The sequence below is a fragment of the Rhinopithecus roxellana genome, chromosome 14 (genome assembly GCF_007565055.1).
Source record: "Rhinopithecus roxellana isolate Shanxi Qingling chromosome 14, ASM756505v1, whole genome shotgun sequence".
Lineage (NCBI taxonomy): Eukaryota > Metazoa > Chordata > Mammalia > Primates > Cercopithecidae > Rhinopithecus > Rhinopithecus roxellana.
In genome coordinates this window covers 89,279,724-89,295,749 of record NC_044562.1, presented here as the reverse complement: position 1 = coordinate 89,295,749, position 16,026 = coordinate 89,279,724, and the positions used below count along the sequence as shown (strand labels likewise).

General features: G+C 44.5%; 1 protein-coding gene across 2 annotated transcripts in view; it reads right to left on the bottom strand.

Annotated features, from left to right (window-relative positions):
• Positions 1–16,026, bottom strand: part of KIAA2012 (KIAA2012 ortholog) — a 139,643-nt gene that overhangs the window by 52,839 nt on the left and 70,778 nt on the right. For both annotated transcript variants that reach the window (XM_030916551.1, XM_030916552.1), the window contains exon 13: positions 13,381–13,457. In XM_030916551.1, the coding sequence (XP_030772411.1) occupies positions 13,381–13,457 (77 nt within the window). The remainder of the gene's footprint in view (positions 1–13,380; positions 13,458–16,026) is intronic.

Sequence of the window (16,026 nt, the reverse complement as noted above, 5' to 3'; positions counted from 1 at the left end):
TCTAGCTTGATGGAATGTTTTCAGTGAAGGTTCTATACCCACTGGAATGAAAAGTACTGTTTTTGCTCATTATGTTCAAGTGTTCTAATGAATGAATGATAGTGAAAGAGGATTTGGGAGATGGGAGGAAAAAAACGATTAAACATATAAAGAAGAGGTAGTGATGTGAGAAAAAAAAGTCAGAAAATTGAAAGCAGGAAAGAAAGTCGCATGCTAGGTCCGGCACAGTGGCTCATATCTGTAATCCCATCACTTTGGAAGGCTGAGGCAGGAGGACTGCTTGAGTTCAGGAGCTTGAGACCAACCTGGAAAACACAGTGAGATCCTGTCTTTACAAAAAATGTAAAGAAAATTAGCTGGGTGTGGTGGTACGCGCCTCTAGTCCCAGCTATTCAGAAGTCTGAGGTGGGAAGATGCTTGAGCCCAAGAGTTTGAGGCTGCAGTGAGCTGTGATCATGCCACTGCACTCCAGCCTGGGCGACAGAGTGAAGCCCTGTCTCTAAAAATAAATAAATAAATAAATAATAACGAATACAAAAATAAAAATGAAAGTCACGTGCTTGGGTGGTTTTTCATTTATCCATTAAACTGATATTTATCAAGTGCCTACTGTGTGTCAGACAAACAAACACACACATAAGCAAGATGATGCCTTTAGGTGGTGACTAGTCTGTGAAGACAACACAGTGGTGCTAGGAGGGAGGGTAATGGGAAAGGGGTGGCCGCTTCGCTTGAGTGGTCAGAGGAGGCCGCTCTGAGGAGCTGACATTTGAGCAGAGAGCTGGATGACAAGCTGGAGCCAGCCCTGGATGAATCTGTCTTTAGCAATCAGGGTAGCTGTTATCTCTGTGGTCTGATTATATATTTATTGAATTATTAAATTATTATTATTATTTTTTGAGACAGAGTCTTGCTCTGTCACCCAGGCTGGAGTGCAGTGGTGTGATCTTGGCTCACTGCAACCTTCACCTCCCTGATTCAAGCAATTCTCCTGCTTCAGTCTCCTGAGTAGCTGGAATTACAGGTGTGTGCCACCATGCCTGGCTAATTTTTGTATTTTTAGTAGAAATAGGTTTCGCCATGTTGGCCAGGCTGGTCTCAAACTCCTGACTTCAGGTGATCCGCCCGCCTTGGCCTCTCAAAGTTCTGGGATTACAGGAGTGAGCCACTGCGCCTGGCCCTTGGTATGATTATTTAGAGGTAAGCAGAGAATCTTTTAAAAGGAAAGGGGAATTCTTGATTTCTAGGCCTGTCTGCCCCAGCCTTCTGGGCTCCATCCCTGACCCTGCAAGGCACCCTTCTGTTTTCCGAGTGGCAGAGCAATCAAAACTGACACTTGCAGCTCTATGGTATGTTGAGAGCAAAGACAGAAGAATAAACAGTGATCAGGAGTCAAGGTCTTTAAAGGTATAGGAGGGCGAAGAAAACACAAGGTTAAATGGAAGGGAAGGAAAATGGGGGAACTGAAGAAAGCAGAGATGCCGGAAGGTTTTTTTTTTTTTTTTTTATGTGAATACTGTGGTGGAGATGATTTAAAAACTAATGGAATGGATAAGCACGGTGGCTTATGCCTGTAATCCCAGGACTTTGGGAGGCTGAGGTGTATGGATTGCTTGAGGCCAGCAGTTCAAGACCAGCCTGGTCAACACAGCACAACCCATTTCTACTAAAAATACAAAAATTAGCCAGGCATGGTGGTGCATGCCTGTGGTCCCAGCTACTTGGGAGGCTGAGGCATGAGAATTGCTTAAACGTGGGAGGCAGAGGTTGTCGTGAGCTGAGATCGTACCACTGCACTCCAGCCTGGGCCACAGAGCAAGACTGTCTTAAAAACAAAATAAAACCAAAAAACCCACACCAAACAAACAAACAAACCAAAAAAACTGATGGAATGGTGAAATGTTTAACAGAGAAACAGAAGCCATCCCTTCACCTATATTGTACTGCAAATACTTTAGTATTTTTATGTTCTGCTAAAAACACCTGGAAGCCTTTCTCTTTAGTAAATGAAACAATAAAGATTAACGAGTTAATTTGGTAAAGCTGATTTGAATTGCACAGAAGGCATTGCGTAAGTACTTGGCATTTAAAAAGTTATCTGACATTTAAAAGGAGATGACTGTTAATGGATTCAAGAGCTAATCTTATACTCTGACAGAGTGAGCCATGGAAAATCCAGGATTATTATCTTGCTGTAAACACAATATGATTCAGTTGAGCTATCACAGAAAAAAGAGAGCGCTATTGGTTGCGTACAAATATCTAGACTTACACACATATACAATATGGCAAAACTTAAAGAGAACATCCATTAAAATTACAGACACATCTTATTGTTTCCTTTCTTACTCTTGGATTATAATATCTGAACTATAGACCCAGGGAGAAACCCTTCTCCCCAGTAATTTTTCCTCTTCCTTTCAACTGGTATATTTTAAATAGTCACTACCATGGGTTGGCTCTCCAAACAGACTTTGGGAAGTCTAACCTTAAGAAGGAGATGAAATTCTAAACCCAAGTGGCTGCGTCTCTACCCTGGGTCCCACAGAGCCACCAGAGATAAGGATCTGTCCTGTAGGTGTCCCTCGGGCCCTCCTCATTACTTCTCCCACTCCTTTCTAATTGGGGTTCCCCATCTTTGTAGATGCAGCTTAATGGCTCCAAGAAGAGTGATTGTCCCTCATTAAGGAGGCTGCAACACTCTCGCTGTCTAACTCCCTCCCACGCAGCTCACAACTTCATTCTGCCGGAGAACAGGCTGCCAAGAGGCTCCAGGAACCTGTGGGCAAGCTGAGCTGGAGGAAGAAAACAGAAAAAAGGAGGGCCTTTGTAACCAAGATCTGAAATATGCTGGGGAACACACCCCACCATTATCTTAATGCTTGAAGAGCGGGTGGGGGGAGCCTTTGCTGAAACACTTAGGTGGTCTCTCAAGTTGCCACATCAAACCTCTGTGCACACAGGGCATTTGTTGCCTCCTGTGAGTAAACAAAAGGAAGAGTCAGTCCCTCCTCTGACCCCGGGCTCCCCTCGTTGGCTGATAGTCTGTCCTTCGACTCCCCTTGGTGGCTCTGAGTCCCAGGGGCATGGAGAGATCTGAGAGATTTAGTCACTGGGGCTAAGGGAGAAGGAGGGCTGGGATTCTGAGCTTTCCTGTCTTCCCATCCCCTCCTAGGGTAGGGGAACCAAATCCTGGAAGGGACCCTTCCTGCAGGCGCGAAGGGCCTGGCAACTTTCCCCGTGTTTGGTCTTCCCGGGCCCTGTTGTTCCTTGCCCATGACAGCCTACGGACCTAAAAGCGGGCAGCGGGAATGGGGCCAGAGGTGGGGCTGAGTGTGCCTGGGACTCCCTGGGCTCCCTGAGATGGGGCTGCTTGGGGAGGGGATCCGAGTGGGCCAGGCGTTATATACACTGTCAACCTCAGGCTGACTTGGAGGGCACCCTGTCTGTGGCAAGGCCAACCACCCTGGCCATCCCTAAAGTCCTAACTCTGAGGTTCTGTCTCTGTCTAGGTTTCCCTGGCTGGAAGGGAGGAGGCCTCCAGTATGCAGGAGGTCAGATGGACACCTGGGATCTCAGCTCAGCAACCCAGCCTGGCCGCATAGCCTCTTTCTGAGGAGCAGCAGAACCCCAGAGCCACAGCGGGCTTCCACCCCACACAAATGTGCCCAGCAGTCCTGGGTTCATCCTGCTCTTCTTGGCCATGTGAGGTCTGGGCCCACTTTTTACATTCTACAGGCAATTTGGTGCTGGTGAAATGGGCTGAGTGAGCCGTTTTGTGAGGGCTCCACAAGTAGGCACGGTGGAGACACAGTTTGGTAGCCAAAGAAGAGCTTTCTTATTCTCCTCCTGTCAGGAATTTTGGTCTTCATCTATTTTTTAATGTCCTCAACTTTACAGAAGGAGATTTGACATCCTCCTGAGTGTTTAGCAAATTAGCCGAACAGCTAGCAAACATGAGCCTTGAAAGAGAAACATGGCAACCTCCAGTGTTCGCTTCCATGAGGGGCTCATTTCATGACTTTGGCTAAGCCATTCCTCTTTCTGTACCTCAGCTTCCCTTCCTAGAAAATGGGGCTAAGCTCATTGTTCTCTTCCAGGGAATTCTGAACGAAACTCTGGACACTTTCATTCCAGAGCTTCTACTATAAGTAAACCTTATCTGTGAGTTCTAACTGCTACCGTCTTCGACATTATTATGTGCTTTGTTGATACAACAGAATCACTGTTTATCTGGCTTAGGAACTGGAGGAGAAAAATTTCAAGCCAAAATAGTGATCTCTTCTGCCCCAGGGGAGGTAGAAGCCAGCTTTTTCTGTGAGGGGGTGGCTAGCTGCATTCAGGCCGGAACTGTGCCTGTGTTTGAGAGAGGACACATTCTATTTTAGACTGGGAGATGGGAGGTCGAGAGGTGAAAGGTGGGAAATCTGAACAACTCCTCAGCTCCTTCCAACTCAAAACTTGAACTCAAAACTGTGTGACTTCCTCGTTTTGTTGGGTCTGGTGGGACTTTTCCAATCTGACAACCGACAGACAGGGAATCTCAACTTGCAAACTGATTCCACTGTGAAAAGGTCATTTTTAAATGAGTCGATTTTTACTAGGAAAAAAAATATGGTGTTTTGATTCCCAGACTCTCCCATAAAAGTTTATCTAACCCAGATTCAGCCGGACTATGGAGTTGAAGAAGTCCTGGTCATGCGTGACAGCAGGAGGCTGGAAGAAGAGAAAGAAAAATGTCCTTTCTTTTTCTTTCCTGAGTCCCCACACTTTCCTGACCCCTTCCCCTCCACTGGGCTCTTCTGTCCTCCAACCTCTAAATTTTCCTCTGCAGCCCTGTGCTGTGTGGGGCCCTGCCGACACAGTGCTCCTGGCCCCCAGATTCCCTGCCTCCTCTCTGCCCACAGGCCTTCAGCTGTGCTCCCTTAGGTACAGGGGGAAGCAATTAAGAAACTTTCACAACGAGATATGAGGAACCCAAAATAATCTCTAATAGTTAGAAATTTAAGCAGTGAAACACAGTGAACACTCCAGAAGGCATAGAGGATATTTGGGAGGCAGAGAGAGGGATGCTTGAATTGGGGGTTGGGGATGGGTAAGGAAGGAACAATTGGTAGATTGACTCATTGTCCTCCTTTAAATTATTCCTGCTTTTCAAGCTTCTCCTTTTCCATGTCTAAACCCTTAGATTGTATACAAGCTCCAAGTTCTGTTTTATAATGACTTTCAAGGCAAGGGACAGGGGAGTACAACAGTAATGATTATAATGTATTGGGGGTTGCCTATTGCCAAGCATTGTGCAAATCCCTTTCCATATGTTTCATCTCATCCTCGTCATGACCCCATGAGGGAAATATTATTACCCTATGAGGAAACTCTGCCTCAGAGAGGTTAAATAGCCTGCCTAAAGCCACACAGCCTGTAAGGAAGAAGTTAGGATTTATTTTATTTTATTCATTTTTGAGACAGAGTCTCACTCTGTCACTCAGACTGGAGTGCGGTCGTGTGATCATGGCTCATTGCAGCCTTGACCTCCCAGGCTCGAGCAGTCCTCCTGCCTCAGCCTCCTGAGTAGCTGGGACTACAGATATGCACCACCACACCTGGCTTTTTTTGTTGTTTTTTTAGATGGAGCCTCGCTCTGTCGCCCAGGCTGGAATGCAGTGGCACAATCTTAGCTCATTGCAACCTCCGCCTCCCAGGTTCAAGAGATTCTTCTGCCTCAGGCTCCCGAGTAGCTGGGACTACAGGCGAGTGCCACCACGCCTGGCTAATTTTTTGTATTTTTAGTAGAGACAGGGTTTCACCATATTAGCCAGGCTGCTCTTGAACTCCTCACCTTGTGATTTGCCCACCTTGGCCTCCCAAAGTGCCAGGATTACAAGTGTGAGCCGCCGCACCTGTCTGCTAATTTTTTATAGAGACGGGGTCTCACTTTGTTGCCCAGGCTGGTCTCAAACTCCTGGGCTCAAGTAATTCTCCAGCCTTGGCCTCCCAAAGTGCTGGGATTATGGATGTGAGCCACCGCTCCTGGCCTAGAAGTTGGGATTTAAATGCAGCTTTATTGGATTTCCAAATGACTAGGCCTCTTTGAAAGTGCAGTTCATGTGTGAAAGGGGTCCTATTAGTCCTGATATCTATTTCCTTGTCTGCAAACAGGGATAATAACTATACCAACTACATGAAGATGTTGTAAGGATGAGATAATCCTAAACCCTGTGCGTAGTAAAACTCAAAAACATTGGCTGTTTTTACCATTTAAAAAGACCCTCTTGGCCAGGCGGGTGGCTGAAGCCTGTAATCCCAGCACTTTGGGAGGCTAAGGTGCGTGGATCACCTGAGATTAGGAGTTCAAATCCAGCCTGGTCAACATGGCGAAACCCCGTCTCTACTAAAACTACAAAATTTTGCCTGGCATGGTGACGGGCACCTGTAATCCCAGCTACTCGGGAGGCTGAGGCAGGAGAATCACTTGCACCCTGGAGGTAGAGGTCACAGTGAGCCGAGATTGTGCCACTGCACTCCAGCCTGGGCAACAGAGTGAGACTCTGTCTCAAAAAAAAAAAGACCCTCTCAAGAGAATGGGGAGATAATTGTTAAAGCTTGCGATAGGTATCTGGAGGTTCATCATACTATTGTGTCTACTTTTACATATGTTTGAAATTTTTCATAATACAAAGAAAAAAGGAAAACAAATTAACTATGCAGATATTGTGTGCACTAGCAGCCAAGACATCAATTAATACAGACTTATTGGAATAAATGATAGTTGCAGTGAAAATTCAACAAATAAAAGCCCTCATTTTGTAATTAAAAACAAACCCCTCTCAGGAAATTAGCCTTAAATTGTCTAGGGCATTTTGGGGCAGACAAAGTAATCCTGTGGGTAAGGCTGAACCAGAAGATGAAGTTTGCTTAGATCTTCAAAAGCCTTTGAATCAAGTTCCACAACCAAAGCTATTTACAAAACCAGAGGGCGGGGTGGGGGGAGAGAGAGAGAGAGAAGGGAGAGTGAGCACAGGCATGGAACTAGGTGAGCTGTTGCAGTGTCTTGGAAAAGAGAGCTGACTTTAGAAACAAGAAACAAAGGCAGGGTAGGGAGTCAAGAGCACTTTTCTTGATGGGGAAATGCAGAAAGCGAATTCTCTTAGGCATTGGTGTGGAGACCAATCTTACTTGTCAGCCTCAGAGAGATCTCCAAGAAGGATGCCTAGTGACATCCACAAGTCTGCACATGACCCAAAGCTTTTCCAGAGAAGGAAAAACCAAATCATAATGACCAATAGCAGGAAATGCCCAGAGACTGTGTGAGTTGTGGGGGAAAGATCAGTTGAACTTCCATCTAATTATCACTGAAAATAAATCAAGTGCAATCTCGGAATTCTATGTAGAGGAGATGGGCTTTTTCATTCAGAATTTGGATCTTAATGTCAATGACAGATTTAGTTACATATATATAAAACTATACATACATACATATATACACACACACACACACACAAATATAAATAGAGAGAGAGAGAGAGAATCTCACTTTGTTGCCCTGGCTAAGTTTCGAACTCCTGATTTCAAGTGATCCGTCCACCTCGGCCTCCCAAAGTGCTGGGATTACAGGCGTGAGCCACCGTGCCCGGCCTGTTGATTTATTTTTGAGTGGCTCCCATGTACCAGGAACTGTGCCAGACACAAGGGATACAAAGGCAGACAACAGCCTTAAACAGAAGGCAGGGTAGGGTATGGCTTAGAAGGACACGAAATAAAAGGTTACCTTTGTACCCTTGTACAAAACATAGTGTGTCTACAAGTGTTTTATCTTTTTTGTGTGTGTGTATGCTTGTTGTTTTTGGTCCTGAAAGAGGAGAGCTGATGGGGATATGAACACCATCTGTGAAACCACCAAGGAAACAGATGGGGGTAAACACAGGTTTATTCAAACCAAATCCTAGTGTGCTAGAATTATAGGCTACTCTTTGAAATCCAAAAGAGATAAACTTAGGACACATAAGATCAAATATGAATTTATACTGTTGTAAACTTATGAAACCTGAACTCAAGAGATAGTATAAGTTGAAACAGAAGTGAAAAAAGGGATACAACACCAATTTAACAGGATTTTTAGGATACCACCAAAGTTCTACGCCCCACAAAGCAATACAACAAAACCCAAGATAAGGCATGTGAGAAAGGATGTTTGTTCTCCCTAGCCTGCAAATAGTTTAAACAAAAGGAGAAAAGTGACAATGTGAAAACTGGTGAGATGCTTTCTTTCTTATTTTAAACAAAGAGATGCAATCATTTTTGGGAAATCTAATTAAGGTTTGAGCTTGTACTTTGATACTCTTTACTGACAACCTCTGCCCTGGCAGCTCTATGAACAAGTGGGCTCAGCGCCCCGCTTTTCCCAAGCTTACGCAGATGGATCTGGATGGATGAGAGTTTTACGCCCTGAATTCCAATTTTTCAGAAAGGTGAATTCATTGTCCCCCAAAGTCTAGAGTTAGAGAGATAAAATGGCAAAAGGGATCGAGATCCTTAAAAGGAGAATGCTGATGACTCTATTCAATAAACTAATAAAAACCTGATTAATGTTAAATATTTTAAACCAATGATAATTAGCTAAAAAATAATGCTGCTATGGTGTTGACCCCTGTTCAGCTTGCTGAATACTTGCATACTCTGAGTCTGAGATTATTTTATGCTAGACTTGAATAAAACCAGCTCTCCTCATGATCCATCTTTTCTTCTTATAGGGAGAATTTAGAAAAAGGCAAAACAATGAAAAAAAAAAAAAAAAAAAAAAAGCCTAGGAAAACAAGTAACAGAATCCACCTCGGTTTCAAGTTAGAATGACTGAACTTTTTTCATGCATTATTTGCAAGTCTTTTCCGAACAGACACTTTTTTTTTTTTTTTATATAGTTGCAGCCATAGTGGACTTATTTTGATTTCCACTTTTAAAATGTTAAATCAGGCCAGGCACGGTGGCTCACGCCTGTAATCCTAGCACTTTGGGAGGCCAAGGCAGGTGGATTGCCTGAGCTCCGGAGTTTGAGACCAGCCTGGGCAACACGGTGAAGCCTCATCTTTACCAAAATACGAAAAAAATGAGCCGGGAGTGGTGGCATGATTTTATAATCCCAGTTACTTGGGAGGCTGAGGCAAGAGAATTTCCATCTTGATTCTAACTTCCAGGTTGTCCTTGCTCATTCCTGGTGTAGGCCGAACTAACTTTGGCAGGAACTTAGTTTATAGTTTAGCTTTGAAACAAAGATGATAACAGCCCTTTCCCAAAACAAACCCCCTTCCTACCTGTGAACCAGACTGCCTTCGCAGGACAAACAAATTAGCCACAAAATTAGAAATTATGGTTTAGGAGTCATGCGACTGGAGGCTACAAGATTCTAAATCTCCCCAAAATCATTTCTCTGATGTTACACTCTTAGACTGTTTCCAGATTTTCTGTTATAGATAATGCTGCAATGGACATCTTCACTGACTTTTTTTTTCTGTTGAATTATTTCCTTAGGATAAATTCCCAGAAGTCAGAAATACATAATCAATGGATATTTCATATTTTTCATGTTTCATGAGTTATATTGCCATTTTGCTTTACGAAGGGATTGAATCAAGACTGTGTTCCACCAGAAGTGTATAAGTATACCAGTTTTAAAACCCTGGTAGCCCTGGGTGTTACCATTTAAAAAGAGTAAGAGAAGGCACAAATCTCAGATATAAGATGGTACTTACAGTTTGCCTCAATATACATTTAAATTGTTAATCAAGATGAATGACTTTTTTCATATTTATTTTCTGTCACTCCTTTTTGGATATGAATTGTTTCTGTCTTTTGCTTATTTTTATCATGGTTCTCAATGATTTTCTTTTAAAATTGCAGGTAATCTTTACTGAGTATAGATGGTAAAGTTAATGAAATTATTTTACTTTTTTTTCTAGTTTTACTTTCTCCGGCCACTGTCTAGCTATGTTAATATTTCCTCCTGAAATTTTCATTTGTAATTTTAATACTCTTTTTAGGTGCCGGTCACCTAACTCAACCTGCGGCCTCTACACAGAGAGGCCTTGGGGGAGAGGAAAAGCTTCTCCAGCGATTGATGTCAGTGGCCCACCGAGGTAAGAGCAATACTCTGTCTCTGAAAGTATCCCAGGAACTAATTTCCCTTAATCAAATGAAGGGCCTTAGGAGGAGCCACGAGGCAGAAATGAAAATAAATCTAAAGGAGAATACCAAATTCTGTGAGGAGTTTGAAAGACCTGCATTAAAAAAGGGCACCGTACCTTTAGGACTGCAGCTCTGGCGATGCTCCATATGCAGCTATTAATATGCAAAAAATGCCTTCATAAATACTTGATTCTGTTCACAGTGGGGAAGCAGTTCATTTGAAAGAGGAAATGGGAGCTTGGAGTTGAAACATGTCTGCTTGTCTCCTTTTTCTTTTTTCATTGCTCTCTTTTCATCTCCACATTTCCCCTTGTAGTTTTCTTACCACCGCCCCCACCACCTCACCCCCTCTTCTAACTCCTAGGAACTTGCTGATATCAGTTGCTACTCTCATTTCTTTTGATGGATTCGCTGCCAAGGCCCCGCTCCTCAGGTCAGGTGTGGAAAAGGTGCCTTGGGAGCCATTCCCACCATTTGCCATCCTCATCGTGTGTTGGAGGAAGGAGCCTAACCCTTTCTGCTCCCATTACAGTGCGGACAGCCTCCGAGGAGCCAAGGTGAAGGCTCCCGCATCGCAGCGGTAGGGCCTCTGCAGAAGCCTCCAGCCCAGGGAACGCTGTCACCCCAGCCTCTGCAGAGCACCCTGTGGCTGTCTCCCCAACCCACACGCCAGAGATTGTTTTCTAAATCTAGGCCTGCGACTTCTCATTAGAGGGTGGTAATACTAGAATATCCACCTTTGGCAAGTCTTCCCCTCTCTCAGCTAGCACTGTGATGAAAGTACAAGTCTTTCATGTGACTGAACCCCTAATAGGGTCAGATCCCAAGGAAGGGAGGGAAGGGGGAGTCAGTGGGGGAACTGATGGAAAGGAACGGTGCTGCTAAGATCAGTATTGTGATGTCCTCTGCTTCAGGGTGGGAAAGGCCACAGGGGAAAGAATCCCCTGGATTGCCAGTGGCCCATCAATGTAGGGAACTGAAATCAGCTGGACAGAAATTTGTCCTGAATGCGTTCCAGATGCTTTATAATAAACATGAAATTAGTCATTGCCATGGAGTAGGCTGGGGAAGTAGTTAAAACTAAAGTCAGTGATTAATCTAATAAGAGGCCATTAGCCTCGAGAAGTAAGCGGGGGTGCAGGAGGCCAGGAAGACACCCCTACCTCCCTCCCACCCTGTTTTCTCTGTGTTTGGGGCTGGTGGGGCTCCCTAGACTTCTCCTCAGATGCCCTTTCTTTCCAGGGCTGCTTCTAAAGGAACTGGGACTACTGCAACTTGGACAAGTCGCTCCTGGTGGGAGCCACCCCGCTGTTTCACAAAGGAGGCAGGCACATGGGCTTCTCAGCGAGCTAACTTTCCACAGCCTCACAGGGGAAACAGGGATGAAAGTTTAAGACCCCTCGCTCTGGTGTTCCTTCTTCTGACTGCAAAGTTAATAATTCAGCCTAGGATTTAATTAGACATGGTTGAGCCCCTCTTTCTTTCTTTTTTTTTTTTTGAGACGGAGTCTTGCTCTGTCGCCTAGGCTGGAGTGCAATGGTATGATCTTGGCTCACTGCAACCTCCATCTCCTGCGTTCAAGTGATTCTCCTGCCTCAGCCTCCCGAGTAGCTGGGATTACAGAGGTGTGCCACCATACCCAGCTAATTTTTGTATTTTTAGTAGAAACTGGGTTTCACCATGTTGGCCAGGCTGGTCTTGAACTCCTGACCTTGTGATCCGCCCACCTTGGCCTCCCAAAGTGCTGGGATTACAGGCATGAGCCTCCACGCCCGCCCGAGCCTCTCTTTCATTGCAGGTGATAGTAGGTCTTTTGGAACAGAACCGTGGGGCTGTGTGAATTTGGGGTGTGTTTAGGGTATGTGAGGCCTTTGCATGGCCTTTGGGTTGCAGAATTATCAAAATACACCATATTATGTTTTCCTTAGTCACACACTCTTTCAAAAACTCTGTCTCTAGTTCCCTTAAATGGGATGTCTGCAAAGTGGGCATTTAAAACATGCAAATGTTGGTTCAGCAGCTCCTTGGCAGCAGGGAGGAGTTGCTCAGTTGTGTTTCACCTCAGTGGAGACCTGACCCAGGCCTAGGGTTGTCACAGAGAGTTCAGGTCCTACCTCAGAGCCCAGCTCAGGCACACAGATGAAAGCAAACCCGTTTCTATCACCATTATGCATAATGAGTGCTGGGGAAGAATAGAAAGCCAGGCTGTGGCAGGAAGGAAGGTGGACAGAATGGAGAAATCAAGATCATGGCCTGGAGGTGTCACACAGCAGGGTGAGACCTGCGAGTCCCCTGCAGCTGCGTGTGCTGCCTCTGCCTCAGGTTCTCTGAGGCCCTGGATTCAGTTCTAGGAATTCCCCTGAGTTGTCTCTCTAGAGAGAATTTGAAGACAGTTCCAGCTTCAAAGCTTCCAAGGAAGGAACAAACTTATAAATATTTGTGAACATATGTCCTTGAACCACTAACAGATACTCTTTTGTTTTTCTGAGACAGGGTCTCGCTCTCTCGCTCTGGATTCTGGCTGCAGCATGATCTCAGCTCACTGCAACCTCCACCTCCTAGGTTCAAGTGATTTTCCTGCCTCAGCCTCCCAAGTAACTACGACCACAGGTGCATGCCACCACACGGCTAATTTTTGTATTTTTAGTAGAGACAGGGTTTCACCACATTGGCCAGGCCAGTCTCGAACTCCTGACCTCAGGTGATCTGCCCGCCTCAGCCTCGCAAAGTGCTAGGATTACAGGCATGAGCCCACTGTCACCAGTCCACTAATAGAAATTCTTAATATATCTAGATGAAGCACCATCCTCCTTTCTTCACGATTACCTTTGCACTTTTTTTTTTCTTAATTGCCAATATTTATCTCTATTATGAATGAAAATTAGTGCCTACTGCCTCATTGGATGTCACCTTTCTGTGTTCCCTTATTCCCTTTCTGACTTCACAGAAGTCAGGGAAAGTCCTATTCAGCTTATTCACACACGTAAAGAGCCAAATAATACAGTCCAAGTTGAGTTAAGATATTCCAAGTCTAAGAGTAAAGGAACCTCTGTGATTTCATAGTCTACTTGTCTCATTTTATTGATTAGGCAAATGAGGCCCAGAGAGGTAAAGTATCTCACCTAGGGCCACACAGCAAGCTGAGACAAGAACCCGAGTTGTGACTCCCAGTGTCATCCTCATTCAGAGTCAATACTGTACCTGATTCTCTGTTGTTTGGGTCAATGGTGAGGTTTCATAAAGATTCATGTGAAGGTTGGCTCTAGGTTCAGTGTTTGCTATAGTGAAAATCAAAGAGGAAAAAATATCAAGGTGGTCAGATCTGGGTTTCATGACTTTTTATATATACCACACACACACCCCTAGTTCATATGTATGTAAGATTGTAAGCACATATACACCCATGGCATTCATAATTTACTCACCAAATAATACCTGTAACCACTATAGGCATAGTCTAAACACCATGTTAAACATAGTGTTAAGACTTTACATTCAAATACATATTATTCTTGTTTTGGTTGCTCTTTAAAAGAACAAAAGTAAATTCTTTATGCTATTAAAATTCAGATAAAGCTGAAATTAAAAAGGAAATATTGATGAAAAAAAATCTGCTGATGCTGTTGAGTATAAATTTTGTATGACTGCACTTCACTGAAGTAGGAAAAGGCTTCTGCAAACTTCCAAATAGAGAGATCAGAGGCTTCCTTTTTTCCTTATAATGTGGAGGGGCAAGAGGAAAGGTGGAAACATGAATCAAACAAAGGCAAACGCCAAAGCGGGGCTGGAGGGAGGGGATTAATGGAAACTGTGGCGCCAGCTGGGAAGCAGGCATCACCCGGACACAGCAGGGGCTGTCGTGTGATGCCCATGACTCCCCTCCATGCTGTCGTTATCAATGTACTCTATAGGTGTGGCAGCTGAGGTGCAAAAAGTATAGTAACCCACTCAAAGTTGTACCACTAGTGAGGTTTTGAGTAAGGATTTCCCTCCAAGACTGCCCGACCCTAAAACTCCATGGTGCAAAAGGATAGGTTTTATTTTGGTTTTCTTTTTTTCCCTTAAGAAAGTAAATTTGGTCGGGTGCAGTGGCTCATGCTCGTAATCCCAGCACTTTGGGAGGCCGAGGTGGGTGGATTGCTTGAGGCCAGGAGTTCAAGACCAGCCTGGCCAACAAGGCGAAACCCCATCTCTACTAAAAATACAAAAATTAGCTGGGCGTGGTGGTGGGCGCCTGTAGTTGCAGCTACTCCAGAGGCTGAGGCAGGAGAATCGCTTGAACCTGGGAGGCAGAGGTTGCAGTGAGCCAAGATCATGCAACTGCACTCCAGCCTGGGTGACAGAGCAAGACTCCGTCTGAAAAAAAAAAAAAGTAATTTTAATATTCTAAAGGAATGTTTATTTGAGAAACAGATTTAGCTAAGCACATGGCTCTACTGACAAAGGTTTTAGTCTCTTCTGTGGGACCAATGTCCAACAAAAAGTTATTTCCATACTTGGTACCCATAAGTAGCTCTTTTAGGAGCCAATGGCCATATGTCACTCTGTATCTTTGTCTTTTTGACCGTAAGCCTCTACTCATTCTTTGTGGGCTGACCTTCCCTTTTCTGTTGTTTCTCAGCTAGCTGCTTCTGTTTTTGAAAATGACTTTTGCACAGATTTAAAACATTTCTTAGCAGGGTGTGGTGATGTGTGCCTGTAATCCCAGCTACTCAGGAGGCTGAGACACAAGAATCACTTGAACTCGGGAGGTGAAGGTTGCAGTGAGCCGAGATTTACCACTGCACTCCAGCCTAGGTGACAGAGTGAGACTCTGTCTCAAAAAAAAATTTTTTTTTTAAAATTTAAATCAGCCTAGGGGAAACTGAGGCCCTGAAAGCATTTTCATTCAGTTGGTTCAAGGGCACATCTTGAAATAACACAAGACCAGGACCCGGAACCCAGATGTCCTGACTTAGTGTCTTGCACTTTCCCCTCCACATCACACTGCCTCCTGTTAGCCTCAATGAGCTTGCCACATCACAGCTGCTTGGCCATGATCCACCCTTGGGACAAATCTAGCCCAGTAGAATTGTGTTGTGATGAGGTTCACTACACTGTGGCTTGGAAGGATTCATGGGCCTCTTAGAAATGAAACTTATAAATTCTAATGCATAAGGAAAGTTCTTGCAACACCAGGAGAATGAATCAGTCAGCCAGAGTTCAAGAAATGTAAACACATTTTTAGATAGGAGACTGAAAAATCACTTAGGACTTCTCCATCTTTTGGGTCAAGACCTTGGTAATTTACTGAGGTCCAAGCTGTCAAAGAGGAGACACAACTCAAACTGCATTCCTGGGAGATAGAACAGTGGGGGTGGTAAAACCTCCTTTCAGAACAATGTGACAAGATCTACCCCTGTTATCAAGTCAAAGAAACTGATTAACCCATCAACCAACCCAGGTAATTGGCTGCAAACAAAGGCCTGGTTCTTTTTTGTCGTTCAGAAACTGGTGTGCACATTCCAGTTTTTACAGTCGATACAGGCTATACAGACTATAGGCTGCACAACTTCCAGGCACGCCTGAAACTGGGAGTTCACAGTCTTTCTGTGATGAACATTTCTGCCGCTAAAGAGATAAACAGAAAACACATTCCTTCCTTGGCTGTCCACCATCAGGCCTTAGCAGATTTTCAAATGCTAGCATTAATCTAACCACAGGCTTTTAGTGAGGAGATAGCATTCTCACCAGATAATCAGGCAGTTTTAGAGATGACCCTTACTAGATGGGGGCCTCATCCCAAGCCTGTTCTGCCTTCTTCAAATCATGGAATCCTTCACCAAACACTCAAAACTTGAAAAGCAG